We start from the raw sequence: 19,509 nt of genomic DNA, 5'->3' as shown, positions 1-19,509 counted from the left end.
GTGAGCCACAATGAACCCTTTCTTGCTTAAGTTGCTTCTGTCTGGTGTTTTGTTACAGCAACAAGAATAGTAACTAACAGAGAAGGATGAGTAAGCGAAGCCATGACCATGGGCTAAGCTCTGCCAGCCACACCATTTTCATGTCTGTAACACTAACGTCTCCTATGGGCTCATAGCTCAGGATAAATAGGTCAGTACAGTGTCCAGAGAGCAGGGCAAGTGATGCCTGTTAAAAACAGACTGAGCTAATAGTGTATGCTGGAAGGCCTAAGTTGGGCTCAGAGGCTCAGAGCAATGAGAGGTAAGTCCACTCCTCCTTGGAGATCATGGGCAAAGTTCTGAGACAAAACTCATAGGGTGTTGCTGACGGAGAGCAAAAGTGACAAAGAGCAAAAGAAAAACGGGAGAAGGGGTTCCAGCAGCGGGAGGCCCGAGAAAGTTCCAGTTGCACGGGAGGGCCCGCCCACTCGGAGGATAGCTGTTGAACCTGGTGCTCTACCATCTCTTGTGAATCCTCTGTCCTGCTCAGAGACTATGCTACTATGCTATCCTTTCAGTTCTGAGATCTTTAAGCCCTGGAAGATATGCAGATCGTGGGAAAGAGGAAACTGAGGCACACGGGCTAGGCCAAGTCTCTTGGCAGCTCTAGCCTGAACAGCTGCCCAATGAAACCAGCCTGCCTTCCTTCCTCCCTCAAGGGCTCCCTGCCCCCTCAGACAGTGGGTTCTTAGTACCCAGGCCAGGAGGAGAAAGAAAATAGGAACCATCCAAAGAGACTCCATTGTTCACCAGCTCATGACTCACATGCGAAATGCTCCCTCCCTATGTGACAGCCCTCTTCCCCAGCAAACTGTTCCTGGTGACTCACAGAGGCTAAAATCACAAACCTTGTCCACTGCCCGCACCTCCTTCCTGGGCTCTGAGAATGTATATTCATTATTTGGACATCAGCTTCTCCCCAGCTGTAGTTGGGAAAAAGAAGTCCAGATCGACAAGTTTCTCCAAGCCGGACAGATACGAGGGTCTTGATTCCCTCTGACATTCGGGTGGGGGGCCACAGGAGGAGGGATGAGAAACACCATTCCATGTATGCAGTGTGCTGGCTTTTTATTCCTGGTACGGTATGGGCATAGGGGTCAGGCAGAGTATTGGTTTCTAGCTAGGTCAGCTCCTACTCTCCAGACAGGAGTGTGCACTGGGTGCCCAGGAGGACCTTAGAGCTGGGATGCACAGGGCGAGGACACAGGCAAGGGGCAGAGCTTTGTCAAAAACGGTTCCATCTATTTCCAACGCCCGGTGACTTTGGCCTTCCCACGAGTTTTGGAGCTGCAGGAGAAAAAGGAACCCGTCAGATGGAGGGAATGGGGTTGCAGTTCTCAATGGGGCAGAGGACAGGCGAGGGGAAACCATGGGTTGAGATGAGCATCCTGGAGGGAGTGCAATATGACAACTGCCTTGACTCCCCCCCGCCGTCCTACCCTGCACTGGGTGCCATGCCCAAGGCTGGAAGAAGGGGGCTGGACTAAAGGAGAGAAGAGCTGGGGTCAGAACCCTCACAACAGGACGGGGAGCACGGGGGCAGGACGCTTTGTGCTAAGAGAAGGGTCATAGACTGCTTACACTTTCTGGTTGTCGTTGATCCTGTTTCGCAGAACGTTGATCTGGAAAATACAAGCAAAGAGGATAATCAAGTTAGGGCTCATGCGGTGAGGCCCGGGAGTAGAAAGGGGGTTCAGTGTAGAAGCAAAGGTACAAACGGGGAGGAGGGAAGTATCAGAACACTGTTGGAGACCAGTGCACGAATCAAATGGCCTGATGGGAAACAGGGAACGAGGCCTAGGGGTCAGCAGTGGCAGAGATCAGGTCAAACCAGGGTCAGGACAGGCACAGTGAGCTGCTCACTTCGTATTTCTGCTGCTTGAACTTTTCCTGCAGGTCAAACTTCTCCGCCTCTAGGTTGTGGATACTCTGCCATAGCTCCTTGGCCTTCTCTCTGCAGGAGCCACAATGGAAGTAAGTAAGGCTCAATAATGATAGGCCTGTGGTGGCCTTGGTTGGCTTTCACGCTGGCCCTAACTCAGCCCCCATGGGCTCCAGCCTGTCCTTGCACACTTAGGTCTGCAAAGGGTACCTGACTCCAGCCCACGCTATGGGCCTGGCCATTCTGAAATTCTGGCTTCTAGCTACTGTGTCCCATGTTCAGGGACAGACACCAAGAGCTTCCAGAACAGACTGATAGAAGCCCTCTTGGTACAGTAGGGCATCTAGTTCAGTTTTCCCACCTCCTGTGTGAATGTGGTCGAGCAGGAGCTCAGACAAGAAAAGAGCTTGCTCAGTTCTCTTCCTGTCACCAAAGCTCACACAGGGAAGCCTGGGCTGCCGAGGCCTAGTGCCAGCACTTGGCAAATGTGTGAGGGAGTACCTCCCCCTGGTGGTTTACAGTGAGAAGTAACTTTCCACCTCACTTAGGAAGAGAGTCAGAGGCCACACAACCGACTATCCCCACCTCAGCTGGTCTTCGTTCAGGTGGTCGATGGCCAGCACCTTCCTTCTCTCTGCCAGAATCTTCTTCTTCTTCTCCCGCTCTGTCTGTCTCTTCCCACTCTTCCGCTCTGTCTGAAGGGGGTGGTGAGCAGGGACACTTGGCTAGAGATGGCTCCTCCCTACCCCCTGACCCACCCAATACCCTGGGGAGTGGGACCAGATCTTAAAAAAAAAAAAAAAAAAAAAAAAAAAAAAAAACGGGTTTCTCTCCTATTGCTCTAGCAGCTTCTGGGGCCCCCCCCCCAACCCCGAGAAAATGAGGTAAGGGCAAGGAAGGGCCTAGGTGCCTTGCCAGTCTCTTCCAGACTCCCTCCTCCCACAACTCCTCCTCCAACAAGGTGTGCTCCCCTCCCAGGGAGCTCTCTAAAGCTACAGTGAGGAGGAAGAGGACTGGGGGTTTTGTACCCACCTGAGCTTGCTAAACCAGGAAACCATGAGAGAAAGACCCAGAGAGAAAGACCAAGACCGCCAGAGGGACACGGAGAGAAGCAGGGTAGGAGACAGGAAGACAGTAAGGAGAAGGTGATTCGCTGCTCGGTAGAGGCTATCTGCTATGCCAAGCACAGGCTTAGGGAACTATAATTTTGATTTCATTTGCCTGAAATGGTCACTGGACACAGAGACACACCAGCAGAGCTAGGGACTTGAGGTATCTAAAACAAAATATTCTGATGCTTCCACGCATACAAAATAATAATAATAATAATCAGGCCTGGTTGGGCATGGCAGCCTGTGCTTGCATCCCAGCACTCAGGAGGCAAAGGTTAGATGGATCTCTGTGAGTTTGAGGCCAGCCTCATCTACATAGCGAGTTCCAGGACAGCCAGGGCTACATAGTGAGACCCTGTTTCAGAAAAATTAGAAATAAAGTAAGTCAGAGCTCAGCCTTGAAAGGGTGATATCCAGCAGGCATGGGGAACTAACTGACCACAAGGAAGCCACCCAACATCTGCGCACCACACACTTTCCGTGTTTCCCATGTTAGCTCATCTGTCTCACAGAAGCTGCAGGACAGGCAGTACCGGGCCATGTGAAGAAACTGGGGTTATTGCGGGCTAGGTTGCTTGCTCTATGTGGCAGAATCAGGTCTCTAACTAGAGCACTGACTCCAGGACCCAGGATTCTCCCAGTCACCTTGGGGAGCCAGCATTCGAAGGCATATTAGTGTCCTAACCTTCGCCCCCAGCAGAGCCCTGCTAGTGAAGCCATTCATGGTCAGGCTGATGGCCAGAGTAGGGGCTAGGGATGAGGAAACCTTAGACTTCTGCCACAGCGGTTGGGAATTTCTTCATGGATCCAAGCAAAGGCAGCCTTGAGGATACACTGAGATGCCCTGATGCCCAGTGCTGTTTTCTACCTACCTTCTGGATGTACCCTCCAAAATGCATCATGTTGGACAGAGCCTTCTTCTTCCGGGCCTCATCCTCAGCCTTCCTCCTGTTCTCCTCCTCCTCACGCCGGGCCCTCTCTTCCTGTTGTCATGGAGATCCAATGAATAGATTAATGCCAAGGGTGGGAAAAACTAACTCTGGGTTGAAAGGGATAGTGAGATCAGCTCTCTTCCCACCGGACAGGGAACTGTCTGGGGTACCTTCTGGCACAAGATGGGTATGCTGGAGTTTACTGAAGGGATAGATGAACTGTTGTATGAGTGAGTGGATGAAGCTCTGATTCACGTCTGTAAAATCCCATCATGTCCCCAGGATGAGAGGCCCTCAGTCTCCACATAGCCTGCACTAGGGAAGGGATGGGGGCTAGAGGGTCTTAAAATAATGACCATAAGGCCCTGGCCTGCCTGTCCTGTTCATTGGTAAGATGTCAGCACTGGGTCAATGACCTCGGTTGATGTGATGTGATAAAAATGCTGCCTCTTGAACCAACGTCTGTGGATAGAGAGGGGACTGAGGCTCAGTGGCTGGGCTAGGGTCACTCACAGCCAGGCGGTTCTGCCTTTCCTTCTCTCGCTCATTGCGAATACGCTGCTGCTCAGCCCGCTCAGCCCGACGCTTTTCCTAGGGAGAAAGGTAGAAACTCCTGTGTGTGCCCATGAGGGATGGTAGTCCCAGTTCAGAACCGAGAGGTAGCCCCTCTTCCCAATGCTTGTGCTAAAAGCCTGCTCCATGAATGCAAATGGAAGTGACCCATCACTGGTAAAACCTCCTGAAGACTGTCCCATCTAGGTAAGGACAGCTACCTGGAAGCCCACTAGAGGATGTCTCAGCTTTGTGGGAAATGTCAAGTGGTTTCTCCTGTCTTCTTTAAAGACTATATCCATACCCTGGCCCCGGTCCTGGCCCCGGTCCTGGCTCCAGTCCCTGCCCCTGGCAGCTTCTCTGTGCTCAAACACTTAAGGTTGGTATGCACATTTGAGGAAAATCGGTGGTTAGGTACAGAAAAACAAGGAATAAAATAATCTCCTCTCTCTGGAGATTCCATGCTCTCTACATTACTGAAGCATCCATGACGGATGGGTCGGGAACAGGGACAGCACAGACATTTGACTAGTCTGCAGTCCATAGCCAGTGGTGCCTGGTTAGGCCCAACTAGAGCCAGAACTCATCAGATCCAGTTCCTGCTGGCAAGGAGTATCCACCTTGATAGGCAGGTGGCAGGGGCCCAAGCATAGCAGTACCCAACAGGTTGGCAGCTTGAGGAGAGCTGCAGGGGAAAAAGAACAGGCCGAACTGTGGAAGACAGGCACATACAATCCTGTCTTTGAGAGAAATCAGCTCCTCTTCCTCCTTCTTCCTGTTCTCGAAGTGAGCCTCTATCAGAGTCTGCAGCTCATTCAGGTCCTTCTCCATGCGCTTCCTGTGGATGTCCTGTGGGGAGAGCCTGCCTGAGAGCCTGCCACACCCACAAAATGCAGAAGATACTGTCTTGGTTCAGCACCTGAACCTGAACCTAAACCCTCCTGCCAACAGCCTGCCCCAGCCCACAAGATCAGGCTCTCTATCACTCTTACGAGAGCTCTTGTCACCACCCCAGCCCAGCTCACTTCATCCAGGGCCACCACTCACATCAAAGTCCACTCTCTCTCCATCAGGGATCTTGGGTGGCACCAAGTTGGGCATGAAAAGCCTGCTGCAGAGAGGAATGGAGAGTCAGGGGTCACCAAAGCAACTGGGGATGCCTTCCCGGAGCCTCTGAGGCCTTTGTCCCACAGAAATGCTCACCTCTGTCATAATGTCAACACCAATGCCCACCTCACTTGCTCAGACATCCACCAAGGTAATCTCTTTCTGTCCTCTCCCTAGATCCCTGAAGGGGGCAGTGCTGACCTCCATTAGGAAAACTGAGGCTTAAAACTATACAGCTAGGAAACAGAAGGACTGAGCTAAGATGGTGTCCCTGGGTGGATCTCTGATCCTTGGTTTCTTCAGATGTGCGTGGGCCATCAGCTAAAGGGAGATGCTCCAGGATGCACTGAGCACCCAGCACTGGGCACTACCAGAGCTTTGATTGGAATGAGCCACTGAAGGCCATGAAGGCACTAAAGCGCCATCTGCTGGCGGGACAAACACTGCCAAGAAGGAAATGCTCCCAGTCCTGGTGGCTCCGCTCTTAGCCACCAGATGTGGTTCTAGGTATGAGATGAAGCTGTCCTGCTCTGCCCTGTTGCAGCTCCCTGAAGCTGTCATGCCTGGGACATGACATAGTTTCACTGCTTGGTTCCCCAGTGTTTACATCGCTTCTCCCCTAGGTCCCACCCCAGCAAAGAGGGAAGTCATCCTGTGGAATAGATAAGGTGTCTGTCCAAGGCCATGACTAGCCCTTCCCCACTCTGCAGATGAATGTACCTCTGTTCGAATCAGTGTAAATGATTGGGAGTAAAGTCAAGGCAAAGTTCAGCTCCCACTCTTCCCCTCAGCCAGAGATCTACGTGCGGTACACAAACCTGTTCGACTCTCTCTGAAAGTTTGTGCTAGCCACAGCACCTGCGCAGGCTCGCAGGCTTTCCTCTCGCTCCCTAGTCACCCTCCCTCACTGGCCTCTGCCTGCATCCCGCTTACCTGGGCTTGGGTTTGGTGTCCTCTACTGGACCATCTGGAGAAGAGAGAAGGAGGTATGGGGTTAGAAAGCCTGAATATGGCCAACTCCACCCCGAGCTGGGCACCTGTGGTCCTCTGTCTCCCCATCTGCACTGGAAGTGTCTCTCCCTAGTCTAGTTAAGTCTGGTCTTCCATAATGACCCATAGGCGTGAAGGTGACCTGAAAGTGAGGTCACAGAGAATGAGTGACTGTGTTCACAGGCCCAGGACACTCACCTGCTCTGGGTTGGGAAGCTTGCTTCTCGGACTTTGCAGTAATGCACAGTCCTATGGGAAGGTCCCAGGGGCCCTGACCCTAGAACCCCTCTGAGGCTTGCCTAACGTTTTGTACCTTGGACTTGCTGGTGGTCACAGGGCCAAGGGAGTTAGTGGGCATGATTCCAAGGCCTGGCTGGCTGTCCCCCTGCCCTAGGTCTGGCTGGAGACAACTGACAGAGGCTGCAGCCTGACAGGGACCATGATGCCACAGCATGGACCATACATGCATGTCTTGGAAGTTGTTCCTCCAAACATCAGACCTCACTGGCATTGCCTGGGTACCAGGAGCATCAGGTGTGAATGTTACTTCTGAGAGTACTACCCTGCACACACCAAGGGCTAGACACTGGTTTAGAGCCCCCCAAGCCCTGCAAGTCCTGCTTTCTAACAAGAAGTTATACAGGAATCCCTGGGCACAGTTTCACCCAAGGCTACTATGAGGGGTTCTCTTGTGCTGGTATCCAACAGCGCTTACCTTCAGCATCTTTGGCTTCCTCATCAGGACCAACCTCTAAAACAAAACATGAACAATCAACAGAGATCCTGTTCCTGCTCAAATTCCCCCAAGAGCATTCCCCACGGTCAGGCTGCTTTGTAGGGTCAACTATGAAAGAAGCTTTGGATTCACAATCATCAGCCAGAAAACAAACTGCTGCATCCTCCCAGCCCAGACAGGAATCTCGGCACACAAGCGAGCAAACACCTGTCAGACAACTTCTTAAGACACCATCCCCCAGCCCCTCATCCCCTCACCCTGAGCTGTACCTTCTTCTTTGGTCTCCTCTGCCTCAGCCTCACCCTCAGCCTCACCCTCAGGCTCAGGCTCAGGCTCACCATCTTCCTCCTCCTCCACTGCCTCCTCTTGCTCTGGAGAGATGAAATAGACACCATGACCAACCAGGCTCCTCTTTCAACGTGCAGACAGCAGCCAAGAACAGAGATCACACCAGGCAGGATAGAACAGAGCCGGTAACATCCAGGTTCACATGATATGGGAGCCACGGACACAAATGACAAAAGGAATGCTGCTTGGATGCTGGTTCGAACTGGATCACAAAGACACACCCAGCCCAGGACTATTTCTGCAAGCAAAGATTTATATAACCTCACCCACTTGTCTACATGCTCATCCTTGTCTCAACCCCACAAGTAAGTCAGTGCCCCACGGACTATGGGTCTACATGCACACAGTATTCACTGTCTGCTCCTTTGCAGGAAAAGCGAAACCCAACAGAAGGGTCCCCTCTGACTGGTAAGGGTTCCAAATTTGCCTCCCAGAAGTTTGGAATCTGATCTGGGTCTTATACATACATACATACATACATACATACATACATACATACATACATACATATATACATACATACATACATACATACATACATACATACATACATATATACATACATACATACATACATACATACATACATACATACATACATATACTAGAAGCCAAGCCAGATATTGGAGGTGGGAGCAGGTGATGTGGTAGGGGGAGCATCAGTAACAAAGGACATCAAGACTCACTGCTGGGAACTAGTTGGGGTGAGAGTCTGTCCAGCCTCTTTCTGCCCAATTTAGAACTGGCTTCCTCACAACCTTCCTGGTGACCGGGTCCCAACATCTTCCCTAACTGTTCACCCCAGAGGCTCCACTCAGTGCCGGTTCCACGGGACAGGTGCTGACTAGACTGAGGTGCTAGGGAAAGTCTGCTGTGAAGCCAGTGACTCTTCGAGTCCTTTCCCCAGACCTAACAGAAACCAAAGCTGTGAGGTTGTGTGGGCAGATGAAATGCCCAATAGTTAGAGAGATGTGCTACCCAGAAGGTTGCCAGCAATTTCTATTTTCATCATTTGCTTGGCAGGATGTGGATGGACCCCGCCTCTCCCAACATTCAGAAAGGACAGACAGATTAGGGAGACAGGATGCCATCCAGACCATGACTCAGCTTGGCGGAAGTGCTTGCAACATTCAGTTATTGATAGACGGACAAGTGGTGGCCCCTTGGCAGAGGGAGAAGAAAACACATCAGGACAGACAGAACCATCAGAGGAGAGAGAGGGCCTCCACCCACTCTGCCTCGGCTTCCCTGTCCTCCTTTCTCAGGACTGGGTCCCCACTGAGGTCTGGGGTACCTCTTCTCTCAACCCTGCAGGAGGCTTGACAGGTAGCGTGAGAGTAGAGTAAGATGGTCAGCTATGGGGTCCACCTGAGGCCACCACTTCTCCCTAGGTTTCATCTCTCTGTGCCGTGTGTCCAGTAGGCATTTAGAAGCCCAAGAAGCAGGTCATACTTAGGGCCTCCCTGGACATCACTGTGGGAAAAGCCAATCCTAAAATTAAGCCCTGTTCTGTCTCCCCTGCACTCCTGTTATCCTGAGAAACAAGCCCAGCCTCACCCCACACCTCAGTAGAACACATCTGAAGGCTGATACCATGTCCTGTCTCCTCTGGCTATTTCCAGTCTTTTCTGATACTCTTCAGTGACTTTGTCCCCAGAGCCCTACCCCTTGCCTTAGGTAAAACAGGGAAGGTTCCCATATGGAACAAGGCCATGCACAGTGGAACGGTTGGGGTTTATTCCTGACATAGGCACCCTTCTGTGACCATATGTGGAGCAGGTAGGAAGACAAGATACCCCAGACAGAAAAGAAGGAACGGGTGAGGGGTCCTAGGGTCCTGGCCTCCCTAGCCCAAGCCCAGGAGGAGCAGGAAAGCAGGGACAGGAACAGGACAAGGAAAGCTATACTACCGTCTTCTTCTTCTTCGCTCCAGTCTTCCTCTTCTGGGTGCAGGAGATGTCAGCAGCAAAAGGAGCAAGCAGAACAGGTTAGTGTGCAGCAGAAAGCCAGGTGGCAGTGCAGGCCACAGCCAGCTCAGAGTTAGGCCTGAACTCTGACTCACACTCAGTCAACACTCAAGCAATATGGCAGGCTCGCTCCTGGTGACATCCCTGAGCCTCAAGTAAGTGGACAGGACAGTCACCTGCCAACCACTACTGAGCACAGAACAGTTTAGCGTGCCTGGCACCTGAAAGCACTGAGAAACACTAACTAGCCCTGGCCTGCTTCTCAGATACAGACCCTCGCTTCTCTCTCACAGAGCAGAGAATAGAAAAACGATTCACTCCTCCTCAACGTTCTCCCACATCCTGCCCTGAATGAGTTTTTATACTGTCTCACAGAACATCTACCGGGTCCCAGAATCACACCTAGCAAAGCCCCACTGGGAACCATACTAAGGGAGCTAGCCTGGACTCATAATCTGAGGAAACAGACCACTTCCCCATTGTTCTTGATGCAAATCTCTGGTTAAAGAATTGCTTAGCAGCAATGGGAAGAGCCTTTCCCCTAGGAAAAGGACTCTTAGGACTATCTGTCCTATAGGTTTCGGTCACTCATCTGGATCTTTCCTTTCTGAGCCAGAAGGGGTGCCTCAGGCCAGCCAGGGCAAGCAGGGTAACTTGTAGATGCTGTAAGAGCTCCAATGGGAAGTTAGCTTTAGCTCCCAGACAAATTCTACTGTGTGTAGTATCCAGGATGGAGGTCACAAATCTGGCTCAAGTTTGTTTCCCAAACCCTATCACCCAGAACCTCCTGTGATTTGTGGAAAAATCCCTCCAGGCAAAAGAATCTCCAGCAGGTGGGGTCCCTACTACAGAAGAGGTTAGAGGCTGCTGAGCTCTTAATTCAAAACACATTTTTGAAGCTGGTCATGGTGACTCACCATGCATGCCTATATCCCAGTACTGAAACTGAGGCAGAAGGAGTGCCACAGCTTGAGACCCTCCTGCATTACTTAAAAATAAAAAATGAATAAAAATAATTATTAAAAAAGGAAGAAAAAAGCTATGGTTTCCAGATTTAGCTCAGGGGTGAAATGCTAGGAGGCCCAGGGTGAATGATCTTTCTAATGGCTGCTAAAAACCAGAAATGGCATTTGTGGGCATTTTCTGCTCCTGACTCTTTTTGTTTGGCTGCATGACTCAGAACAGACTTAAAGAAGCAAGAGGCTCCCCACATTAACCAGAAAAGCCTGGAGAGCAGGGAGGTACAACTCCTGGACCTCCAAAGACCCCTTTCCTTGTGTCCATACATGACATGCCTTTGCCAAATCACTGCAAGCCAGGCTGCACCCTGCCTGTGGTGGAGAAGCCAGAGCCACAGGGTCATTATAGCCTGGAAGGACAGGAGGCAGGAAAAGGAGAGAGAGAGAGAGAGAGAGAGAGAGAGAGAGAGAGAGAGAGAGAGAGAGAGAGAGGGAGCGCGCCCAAGTCAAAGAGGATGGCATGTCATTATATCCTAGAGGAGGGGACAGCAAGATAGAATCTTGCCAGGTTGCAATAAAGTGTCATGTTTGTTTAATGGTGCCTATCTTTTCTAACTTTTAATTTAATGTTATATATATATATATATATATATATATATATATATATATATGGATGTTTTGCCTTTGTGCATGTCTGTGCACTACTTGTGTGCATGGTGCTCATACAGGTCAAAAGAGGGTGTCAGATCCCCTGAAACTGGAGTTATATACCGTTGGGAGTCACCATATGGGTGCCAGGAATTGAGCCTGGATCTTCTGGAAAAGCAGTCAGTGAGCTGAAATGCTGAGCCATCTCTCCAGCCCACATATCTTGAAATATATGCTAAAATAATAAAGCATGTATCTGAGGGTGGTTTGGGGTGTCCCTTCAGAACAGCTAGGATTAGCTGAAGATAAAAGAAGATTGGCTGTGTCCATGATGGCGGGTATGGGAGATGAGAATATGAGAGTCATTACTCTTTTTCTTGTTTACATACATTTTAAAGTGTGTGTGTGTGTGTGTGTGTGTTTTATACACACATATATACAGAAGTAATTATTTATAATATCTCTGCTCATCTAGGAGTTCAGGGCAAAGACAACCTGTTTTCCCAGAAACACTGGCCTCCTGAAACTCCTCTCTGGCTCCCCACCTGCCCAGGAAACATACCTTCCACAGCTTCTGCTCATAAGAGAAGGGCAAGAGAGAAGAGAGACGGGGTGGGTCAGTTTCCAGCCATAATGTCCTGCATCTGTGTGTGCACCCCGTGAGCGCTTACCTTCCTGTTCCCTGAATATGAAAGGAGATACTGTCAGTACCAAAGCACATGCTACACACACACACACACACACAATGACCTTTCCCTGAAGCCAGCCACTCCCCTTTTCTTGTTCAGATGGCACTCTGTCTTCTGACCTGCCCTGCAAAGTCAGCCTGGCTCACCCTTCTCAGCCACTGTCTCTATGCCAATAACCTTGGCATCAGCATTCTTGCCAGTCCTTCCTCTCACCCCACCTCTAAGGTTCTCCCAAGCAGTTCTTTCTAGGAAGCTCTTCTCTCCCAAGTCTCTCTCCAAATGCTGCCAGAATGCCCACCTTCTCCACACTTCCGCCTCTGCCCATCCTAGCGCCCACCCTCCCTCTTCCCCAAGTTCCTGTGCCACATCTGTGTGTTACACGCCTTTACTAAGTCCTTCCGAGGTTCCTGTCTCAGCAGCACTAAGGAAAAGGAGGCCCTGTGGGGGGTCTGTGTGACCTCCCTGATGACATCTCTCTTCGGAAAACGTATTGGATTGCCTGTGTGTCACCTGTGGCTTCTCTAGGACAGGCCTGTAGACAGGCACTGTGGCGTGACTTGGGACCCAAAGAGACAGGATCCCTTGGGGCAGGATGGGAAATACCATTATTTCTGGGGCCTTGGGGAAGCTGTTGAGCTGTTCACAGTCAACAGCCCCGGCTTCTCAGCTTTCCTTCTGACAGCCAGTGCACCAGCAAGTAAGACCCTGTTGGCCCTGGAACTGAGTCCTGTATTCCCAAAGTCCCCAAAGGTCTGCCTGGGATTTGCTGATCAGGGTTACAGAAATAGGAAGGAAGGGAGGAAATCCCAACTCTAGATCCTGGAAGCAGGCACAGCCATTCCTACGAGGATGAGAGTTTCCGGGGTTTCGGAATGGCTCCCTGACAGGGTGCTCCCGATACTTACCCCTCGTACTCCATCACCTCCTCCTCGGCGTCAGACATGCTCTCCGCTCTCCCTCCAGAAAGAGAAAAACATCACTGCAGGTGAGAAGAGAGGGCTTGCCTCCCACAGGAGCCCTCTGCACCTAGCTAGAGCTCAGAGGCCCCTGGGGGTGAATCCACTGTGTGACCCACGGTGAGAAGCTAGTTTCTTCCTTCGCAAGGAAGCAACCATGACACCTAAATCACACCAAGATGGCCAACTGGCATTTCCCATTCCCTGCCCCTGAGCAGACGTGCCACCCTGGATTTCACATGTTTACGTTTGTGATCCTCAAGGAAATGGTAGCCATGTTTCTCCACTTTTCAGGGGAGCAGAGAGTCCTAGTGAACAGCACTCTGTTTCTGTTCTCACTGGATATTCGCATCCTGGCACAGGGCTCCCCTAGGAAACCGGCAACAAGAACTTGGGGCCCTGCACAGCATGGAACTCACCCGTTAAAAGAGATAAACAACTATTACATTTTCTCAAGCTTGGGAAAAGCCAGCGGTAAAAGTCACATGCTATATGACTCCAGCCTGGCAATTCCACTGGTAACTTTCTTGAAATGCCGAGATTTTAAATATGGAGAACAAGTCATCAGGACTCGTGCAGAGGGCATGAGGGAAGTGGAAATGATAATAAAAATGTTCACAAGGGGGCTGGAGAGGTGGCTCAGTGGTTAAGAGTAATGACTGCTCTTCCAGAGGTTCAGAGTTCAAATCCCAGCAACCACATGGTGGCTCACAACCATCTGAAATGAGAGCTGCTGTGTGTGTCTGAAGATAGCTACAGTGTACTTATATATAAAAAATAAATCTTTTTAAAACTGTTCACAAGGGCCGTATTGGCCATCTACATTTTTATTTATTTGTGTATGCATGCACACACATGAGTTTCAACCGTACATGTTTGGAGGTCAGAGGACAACTGATTTTCATCGTCCACCTTGTAGGTCCCAGGGATCGAACTCGGGTTTTCAAGCTTGGTGGCAAGTGCTTTTACCACTGAACCATCTTAAAGGTTCCCTGGTGGGTCTTGTAGGGATGATTATATATGAACATACCCAGGTTAAAACTGTATAGAGTTCAACCCAAACACTGCACAAATGATGCCAGGATGTGTGGTCTGAGAGTGCATATAGACCAAATCAGTGTCCATACACTGTGTATATTACAATTTGTAATTTTGTAAAATTATTGCTTGGGGAATGCAGACAGCAGGGCATAAAATACTTTTTCTATAGTCACTTTTTGTTGTTGTTAAGATCTTTATTATGTGTGCCTGTGTGTGTGTGCACAGATGAGTTCAGGTGCCTACAGCATTCAGAAGAGGAATTCAGATCCCCTAAAGCTAGCATTACCTGATTGTGAGCCACCTGCCGTGGGTGCCAGGACCCCACTTTGGATTCTTAGGTATGTGTTCTTAGTGGCTGAGCCATCTCGCCAGCCCCTTTGTATTAGAACTGTATTAATCCACACAATTTCAATAAAGAGTCCAGCTTTGAAGTTTCCCTGGGAAACTAGTAGAGATATTCCTTTAACTGTGGTAGGAACAGCAGTGGCTTCAGGCTCTCTCCTGTTAGGTGGTGGTGTGTTTGTAGCACAGTTGAACCTCAGTTCGGTTCTCTCTAAATGATGAAATACAGACAGCCCCATAAAGGGACCCAATGAGTATCCAGGGGATATTAATGAGTGGATGACCAGCCATGGCCAGGTGGAGTTGTTGGTATTTAGTCTAGGCTCCGCGCACAGTTACCTGGCAATAGCCAGGTGTGCCTGACTCACTATAAAAGGGCTACTTGCTCCCTCCTCTCTCTCTCTCTCTCTCTCTCTCTCTCTCTCTCTCTCTCTCTCTCTGTCTGTCTGTCTCTGTCTGTCTCTGTCTCTCTCTCTGTCTCTGTCTCTCTGTCTCTCTCTCTTTCTCCCTCTTTCTCCCTCTTTCTCTCTCTTCCCTTCCCCCCCCCCCCCGCCCCTCTCCTTTTGCTCTCCTGCCATTGCTCCCTTACCTTCTCCCCTACTGGCCTCTACTCCTCTGTCTGTCTGTCTGTCTGTCTTTCTCTCAACTCCCTTCCCCATGCCCTGAATAAACTCTATTCTATACTATACCATCACATGGCTGGTACCTCAAAGGGGGAAGGGATGCTTCATCCTGGACCCACAAAGGCACCCCCTTTCCCTACACCTTACCATACCTCTACCAAACCTATTCCTTCTCTCACAACAGTAGTTACAGAAACACTATAGTCACAAGAAGCCACAGAGAGAGCTGCAAAGAGTAAGGTCTCCAGGTGAGATTCATCTGCCTTTGAATGCTGCCTCCCTGGTATCCTTGAGTATGACCTTGGAAAGGTCATCCATTTTCCTAAAACATAGTTCCCTATGGAAAATGTCTCATCCCCTGCAGTGTATGCAACAGAACGTCAAAGTCAGAGCTGGTGTACAGAAGGATGGGGCAGGGATGGTCCTTTCCATGTAAATCCCAATGCAGAGAAGACTGAGACCCCAGGTGCACATCTCTTGACATCCATGAAATGCAATGCGCTGCTGCGTTAAACTGAGAGTCAGCAGAACCCACCCTTGAGACTGAGAGGTTTCCAGGAAGCTTCGAATTCCCAGATGCTCTAAGACTGCCTCGGACTCAACTCACTGTGGCCTGCAACTGGTCCAGGCCAGCTTGGTTGGAGACAAGAAAAGCAAGCCCCCACCCTGCTCCCTCTGCCGGAGGAAGACTTGGACTGTGGGAGCCCCTGCTCAAGTGGAACTCTGGACAGCAGCCCTGTGCAATGGGTCACCCTGACCCCTCATATTAAGATAGTGGGGACAGGATGCCAAGTGTGTAAGGTATCTTAACAAGTGGATGAGGCTGTAGTCTACTGAGAAGATTTGAAAACTAGATAACCTCCACCTAGACCTCAGAATGAGCAAGGCCACTCCTGAGCCCAGGAGTTTGGTAGTAGACTCATCTTGTCCAAACCCCAGAGGAGCTATCAGAACCTGTGAGGAGGAGCCCATTGCCTGGGATTGGGATAAGGGGGCAGTTCTGGAAGAGGGAGGTGTGTGGCTGCCCCAGGGCATCTCTCCTGCCCTTCCACCAGCTTAGAGCCACTGGGGCAGATTAGAGGAAGCGGGAGCAACTTGGTTTCTGTCCCCAAAAACCCATCCAACTCCCAAAAGAACACCTAGAGCACACACTGCAGTCTAAGACGTGCTCCTACAGAGAACCACACCTAAGCCAGGTGGGCTAAGGGAAGACTGAGCCTGAGAACTACCAAATGGGAGGGGATGGGGAAGCTGCAGGGGTGAAAAGGATCAAGGACCCTACACTTCCGCCAGCTTCTAAACCTCTGACTACCCTCACAACCACCACAGGGGTCACCTTCCATGGGCAATAAAGAAAAACAACAGAAGCCTCTTCCAGGATCAAAAGGTCTGAGTTTTAAACCCAGCTTTTACTGTGTGGCCTTAGGCTGGTCACTTAAGCTCTCTGTAGCTTTAATCATTTTACCTATAAAAGAGCTTAGCTTCAGGTTCTGGCCTTACCACATCTGAGGACCACAGGCTCTGCCCTTCAGCCTTTGTCTACAGCATTAAGCTGGGATCTTCCTAAAACTCCAGCTGTTAGCCCGTGAGCCATCGGCAGAAGGGAGGGGCAAAGGCAACTTGATCCCCTTCAGATTCTTCTGCCCTGAGAGAGGGACTTGTCCTGTGAGAAGAGGCTCAGAGGAATCCTGGAGGTCAGGTGGCTTCCCAGCTGAACTCCCTGTGGAATGTGCTGGAAATCTCTCAAACGCCAAGCAATTCCCTCCTTGAACAATCTCTCACTATGCCCAGAAGTCAGAAAAGCTGTCTACAATTTGAAGACACTAAACAAGAAAAATCACTAAGGGCAAGTTGGGATGAAGCAGTGGCCACGCTAGAAGGGACATAATGGGTCCCAGGGAAACCCTCCCAATGTTGACAAGCTTAGCCCACTTCTCCTGGGAAGGGATATAGACTCCTCTACTTCCCCAAGTGCTAGCCACCCTCGACCTTCTCCACGAGTGGAATCCCACCTGGTCCCAGAATCCCAGTGGAGACAGGACATCTGCGTGGAGGAGCCCCATCAGTCCCGCCTGCCTCACATTTCACCTTCCTCAGTGCTTCTAGGACAGCATCTTTGTTTCTGGACATGAGAGCCGGACCACCACGGCCAAAATATCCATGGCCTTATCCTGCTCTCTGAGCTTCTAGAAGAAAGGTTTGCATAATCCTTAACCTAAATCTGGGCATCCCTATTAGGGATGGTTAGGATTCTGTTGGATTTAATGGCCCAAAAATGATTTAGGCCACTCTAGTCATAAATTAAATAAAATAATAAAATGAGGTCTTGGGAGGAAAAAAAAATTTACTCAAGACTTTAAAACCACAAAGTATCTTCAGTGGCAAGATCGGGACCTCCGACTTGCTTCCCATCAAGAAGGCAAGCTCTCTCCACTCCAGGGCACTCACGTTAGATTCTGTCCTGGAAATATCCGTTCTGAATTTGGAGGTGTTCTCCCCTCTAGAAAGGGACATGGATTTCCTGGTAACCACTCAGGGTAGACACCAGCACAAGACTAGGGAAAAATGTAAGGGCCCAACCCCTCATATTCTCCCCACTACCTTTGTCCCTTCTTAGAGCCTTTGTCTTACCTCTGAACAGGAACTGTACACGGGTCTAGAGGTATCTGCTCAGCCTCAGCAGGGACTGGCTGAGGGCAGGGCATGGAGAAGGCTTTAAGCAAGCATGTGGGCTGGGGCGTGTGAGCCAAGCCCTGCGGTGGGAGGAATGTGCAGCGGGAGATGGGGGGGAAGGGAACGACACAATGGGGGGTGTTGGCTGCTATTTTGGCAGGTGCCCGGCACAGGGCTAAAGGAACAAGTACCCCACGCCATATAAGCTCATGTGGTCCTCCAGCTGCCTAGATAAAGCTATTTAAAACCAGGGCTGATATGCAGGGAACAGGCTTGTAACATAAACCAGCTGTCCCTCTTGAGAATCTCGATAAAGCAGATGCCAGAAGCCCAGGCCCGAGAAGGGCAGACTGGGAGCAGAGTTGAGGACAGAAGTCAACCACAGAGACACTTCACAAGCCTCTGAGCCAGGTCCTGGGGAACAGAGGACAAGAACTCTGTTTGAAATGAGGCTGGGGGCAAAGATGTCCTCTGGGCTGTTGGCTGCTTCTTATGAGCTAAGTGGCCTCAAGCAGATGGCTCGGCAGGTTTTGGTGAGGGCTTCTAGTCTTTTCCATGAGCCCCCAAGGCCACACACCACATCATCCTCACAGAAGTAGCCTCCGTTGGCTGGAGGAGGTTACCCAAGAATGGCCACTCTCCTTACTCTGTAAGAGTGTGGTGGAGAGGATTATTGAAATTATTGGAAACTGGTGATGGTGAGCTGCTTTGTCTGGATCAAAAGATCCACAGGTCGGGATCCAGCTTGGACTGATGTTTGAATATCTATAGCCAGCAGTCCACACAGAGAGACTGGCACAAGGTGGGGCTCAGGGGGTGAGAACTAAGAGGAAACTAAGTTGGGGGTGGGGGTACAGCTGAGATGACTCTCTCCAGTCCCCCTCTCTCCGCTTCAGTCTTCTCAGCAGGTCCCAGCAGAATCGGAAGGGCATGTCCTGCCTCAGACCAGGCCCAACTTTCCAGGTGTCCCTAACCCTGAGATCCCTGACCCTCCCAGTTAGATTCTGTCTCCCGTTTACACCAGGTACACCAGGTTCGCCCAGCTCCTACAACCTCTTCCAGTCTCCTCTTTTCCTTTACATCTACCACTTAAGAGGGACAGGGTTCACTCTATTCCAAAGTCCTTGTAAGGATCCTCTGCACACTAACAGCCATCATTCAGCTGACACAGCTCCCTTCCCATGGTTCCTAGCTGCCTCCGAGCCGAGTGACTTTGATCCCCAGCCCTAGGCTTATCCTGAGCCATGTGTGTCTCCATGCTGCCAGCAGTTCAGAGGCAGGACAAGCTGTAGCCACAGGTGGGGGGTGGGGGAGGGGGTGGAGATGGGGGTGAGGCAGCATCCCAGGAAAGGGAGGGCTCAGGAAATCTGGGGGCCTTGGGAAAGGCAGAGAGAGGGAGAAGACTCAGGTTGGTGTGTAGAGAAGCCAGACTGACCTCATGAAGAGCAAGACAGCCAGCTTCCTCCTCCCCACTCTAGCCCAATGAAGCCCCATTTTTTTTTGCACTGTAACTCAGTCTAGAATCTCTGGGAACTTAGCAGTTGAGAATAAACTACTTTCCAGGAGAGCTGATAACCTTTCAAAACAGGCCACAGCCACACTTCATGGATGGCTGAGCATCTATCCACACAGCGCACTCTCCTCCTTAGAAAACCAATGGGTTCTTGGTATCTGGGGACTTGGTTATCTTAGGTGTGGGACTTTATCCAGACAGCCACTTCTTGGCAGCCACGCCAGTGCATAGCAAGATGGCTCCGGAAGCAACTTAGAGGTCTGGTCATTACAAACAACCAGGTCTAGGCAGGGAGGTAGAAAATCAGAAATGATTTTTCTGAAGAAGCATGTGGGCCAGTGCATGAATGACAGGATGTCCCCAAGTCACCGCAGGAGAGCAGGAAGGTAGACTGGCCTCC

At 50.6% G+C, this 19,509-nt stretch overlaps 1 protein-coding gene across 1 annotated transcript; it reads right to left on the bottom strand.

The window, feature by feature from the left end:
• Positions 1–1,132: 1,132 nt before the first annotated feature.
• Positions 1,133–12,904, bottom strand: TNNT2 (troponin T2, cardiac type; the record flags this gene model as incomplete). The annotated part of the gene is made up of 13 exons (XM_080918152.1): positions 1,133–1,326; positions 1,621–1,661; positions 1,903–1,993; positions 2,507–2,616; positions 3,906–4,016; positions 4,479–4,556; positions 5,250–5,366; positions 5,565–5,628; positions 6,558–6,591; positions 7,330–7,365; positions 7,620–7,721; positions 11,944–11,954; positions 12,867–12,904. 13 exons carry the CDS (start codon positions 12,902–12,904, stop codon positions 1,281–1,283), a joined length of 879 nt encoding a protein of 292 aa, XP_080774278.1. The 3' UTR covers positions 1,133–1,280.
• Positions 12,905–19,509: the final 6,605 nt, after the last annotated feature.

Source organism: Micromys minutus (genome assembly GCF_963924665.1).
Source record: "Micromys minutus genome assembly, chromosome: 6".
Lineage (NCBI taxonomy): Eukaryota > Metazoa > Chordata > Mammalia > Rodentia > Muridae > Micromys > Micromys minutus.
The sequence above is the reverse complement of the archived record's forward strand: the minus strand, read 5'-3'. Positions and strand labels throughout refer to the sequence as shown.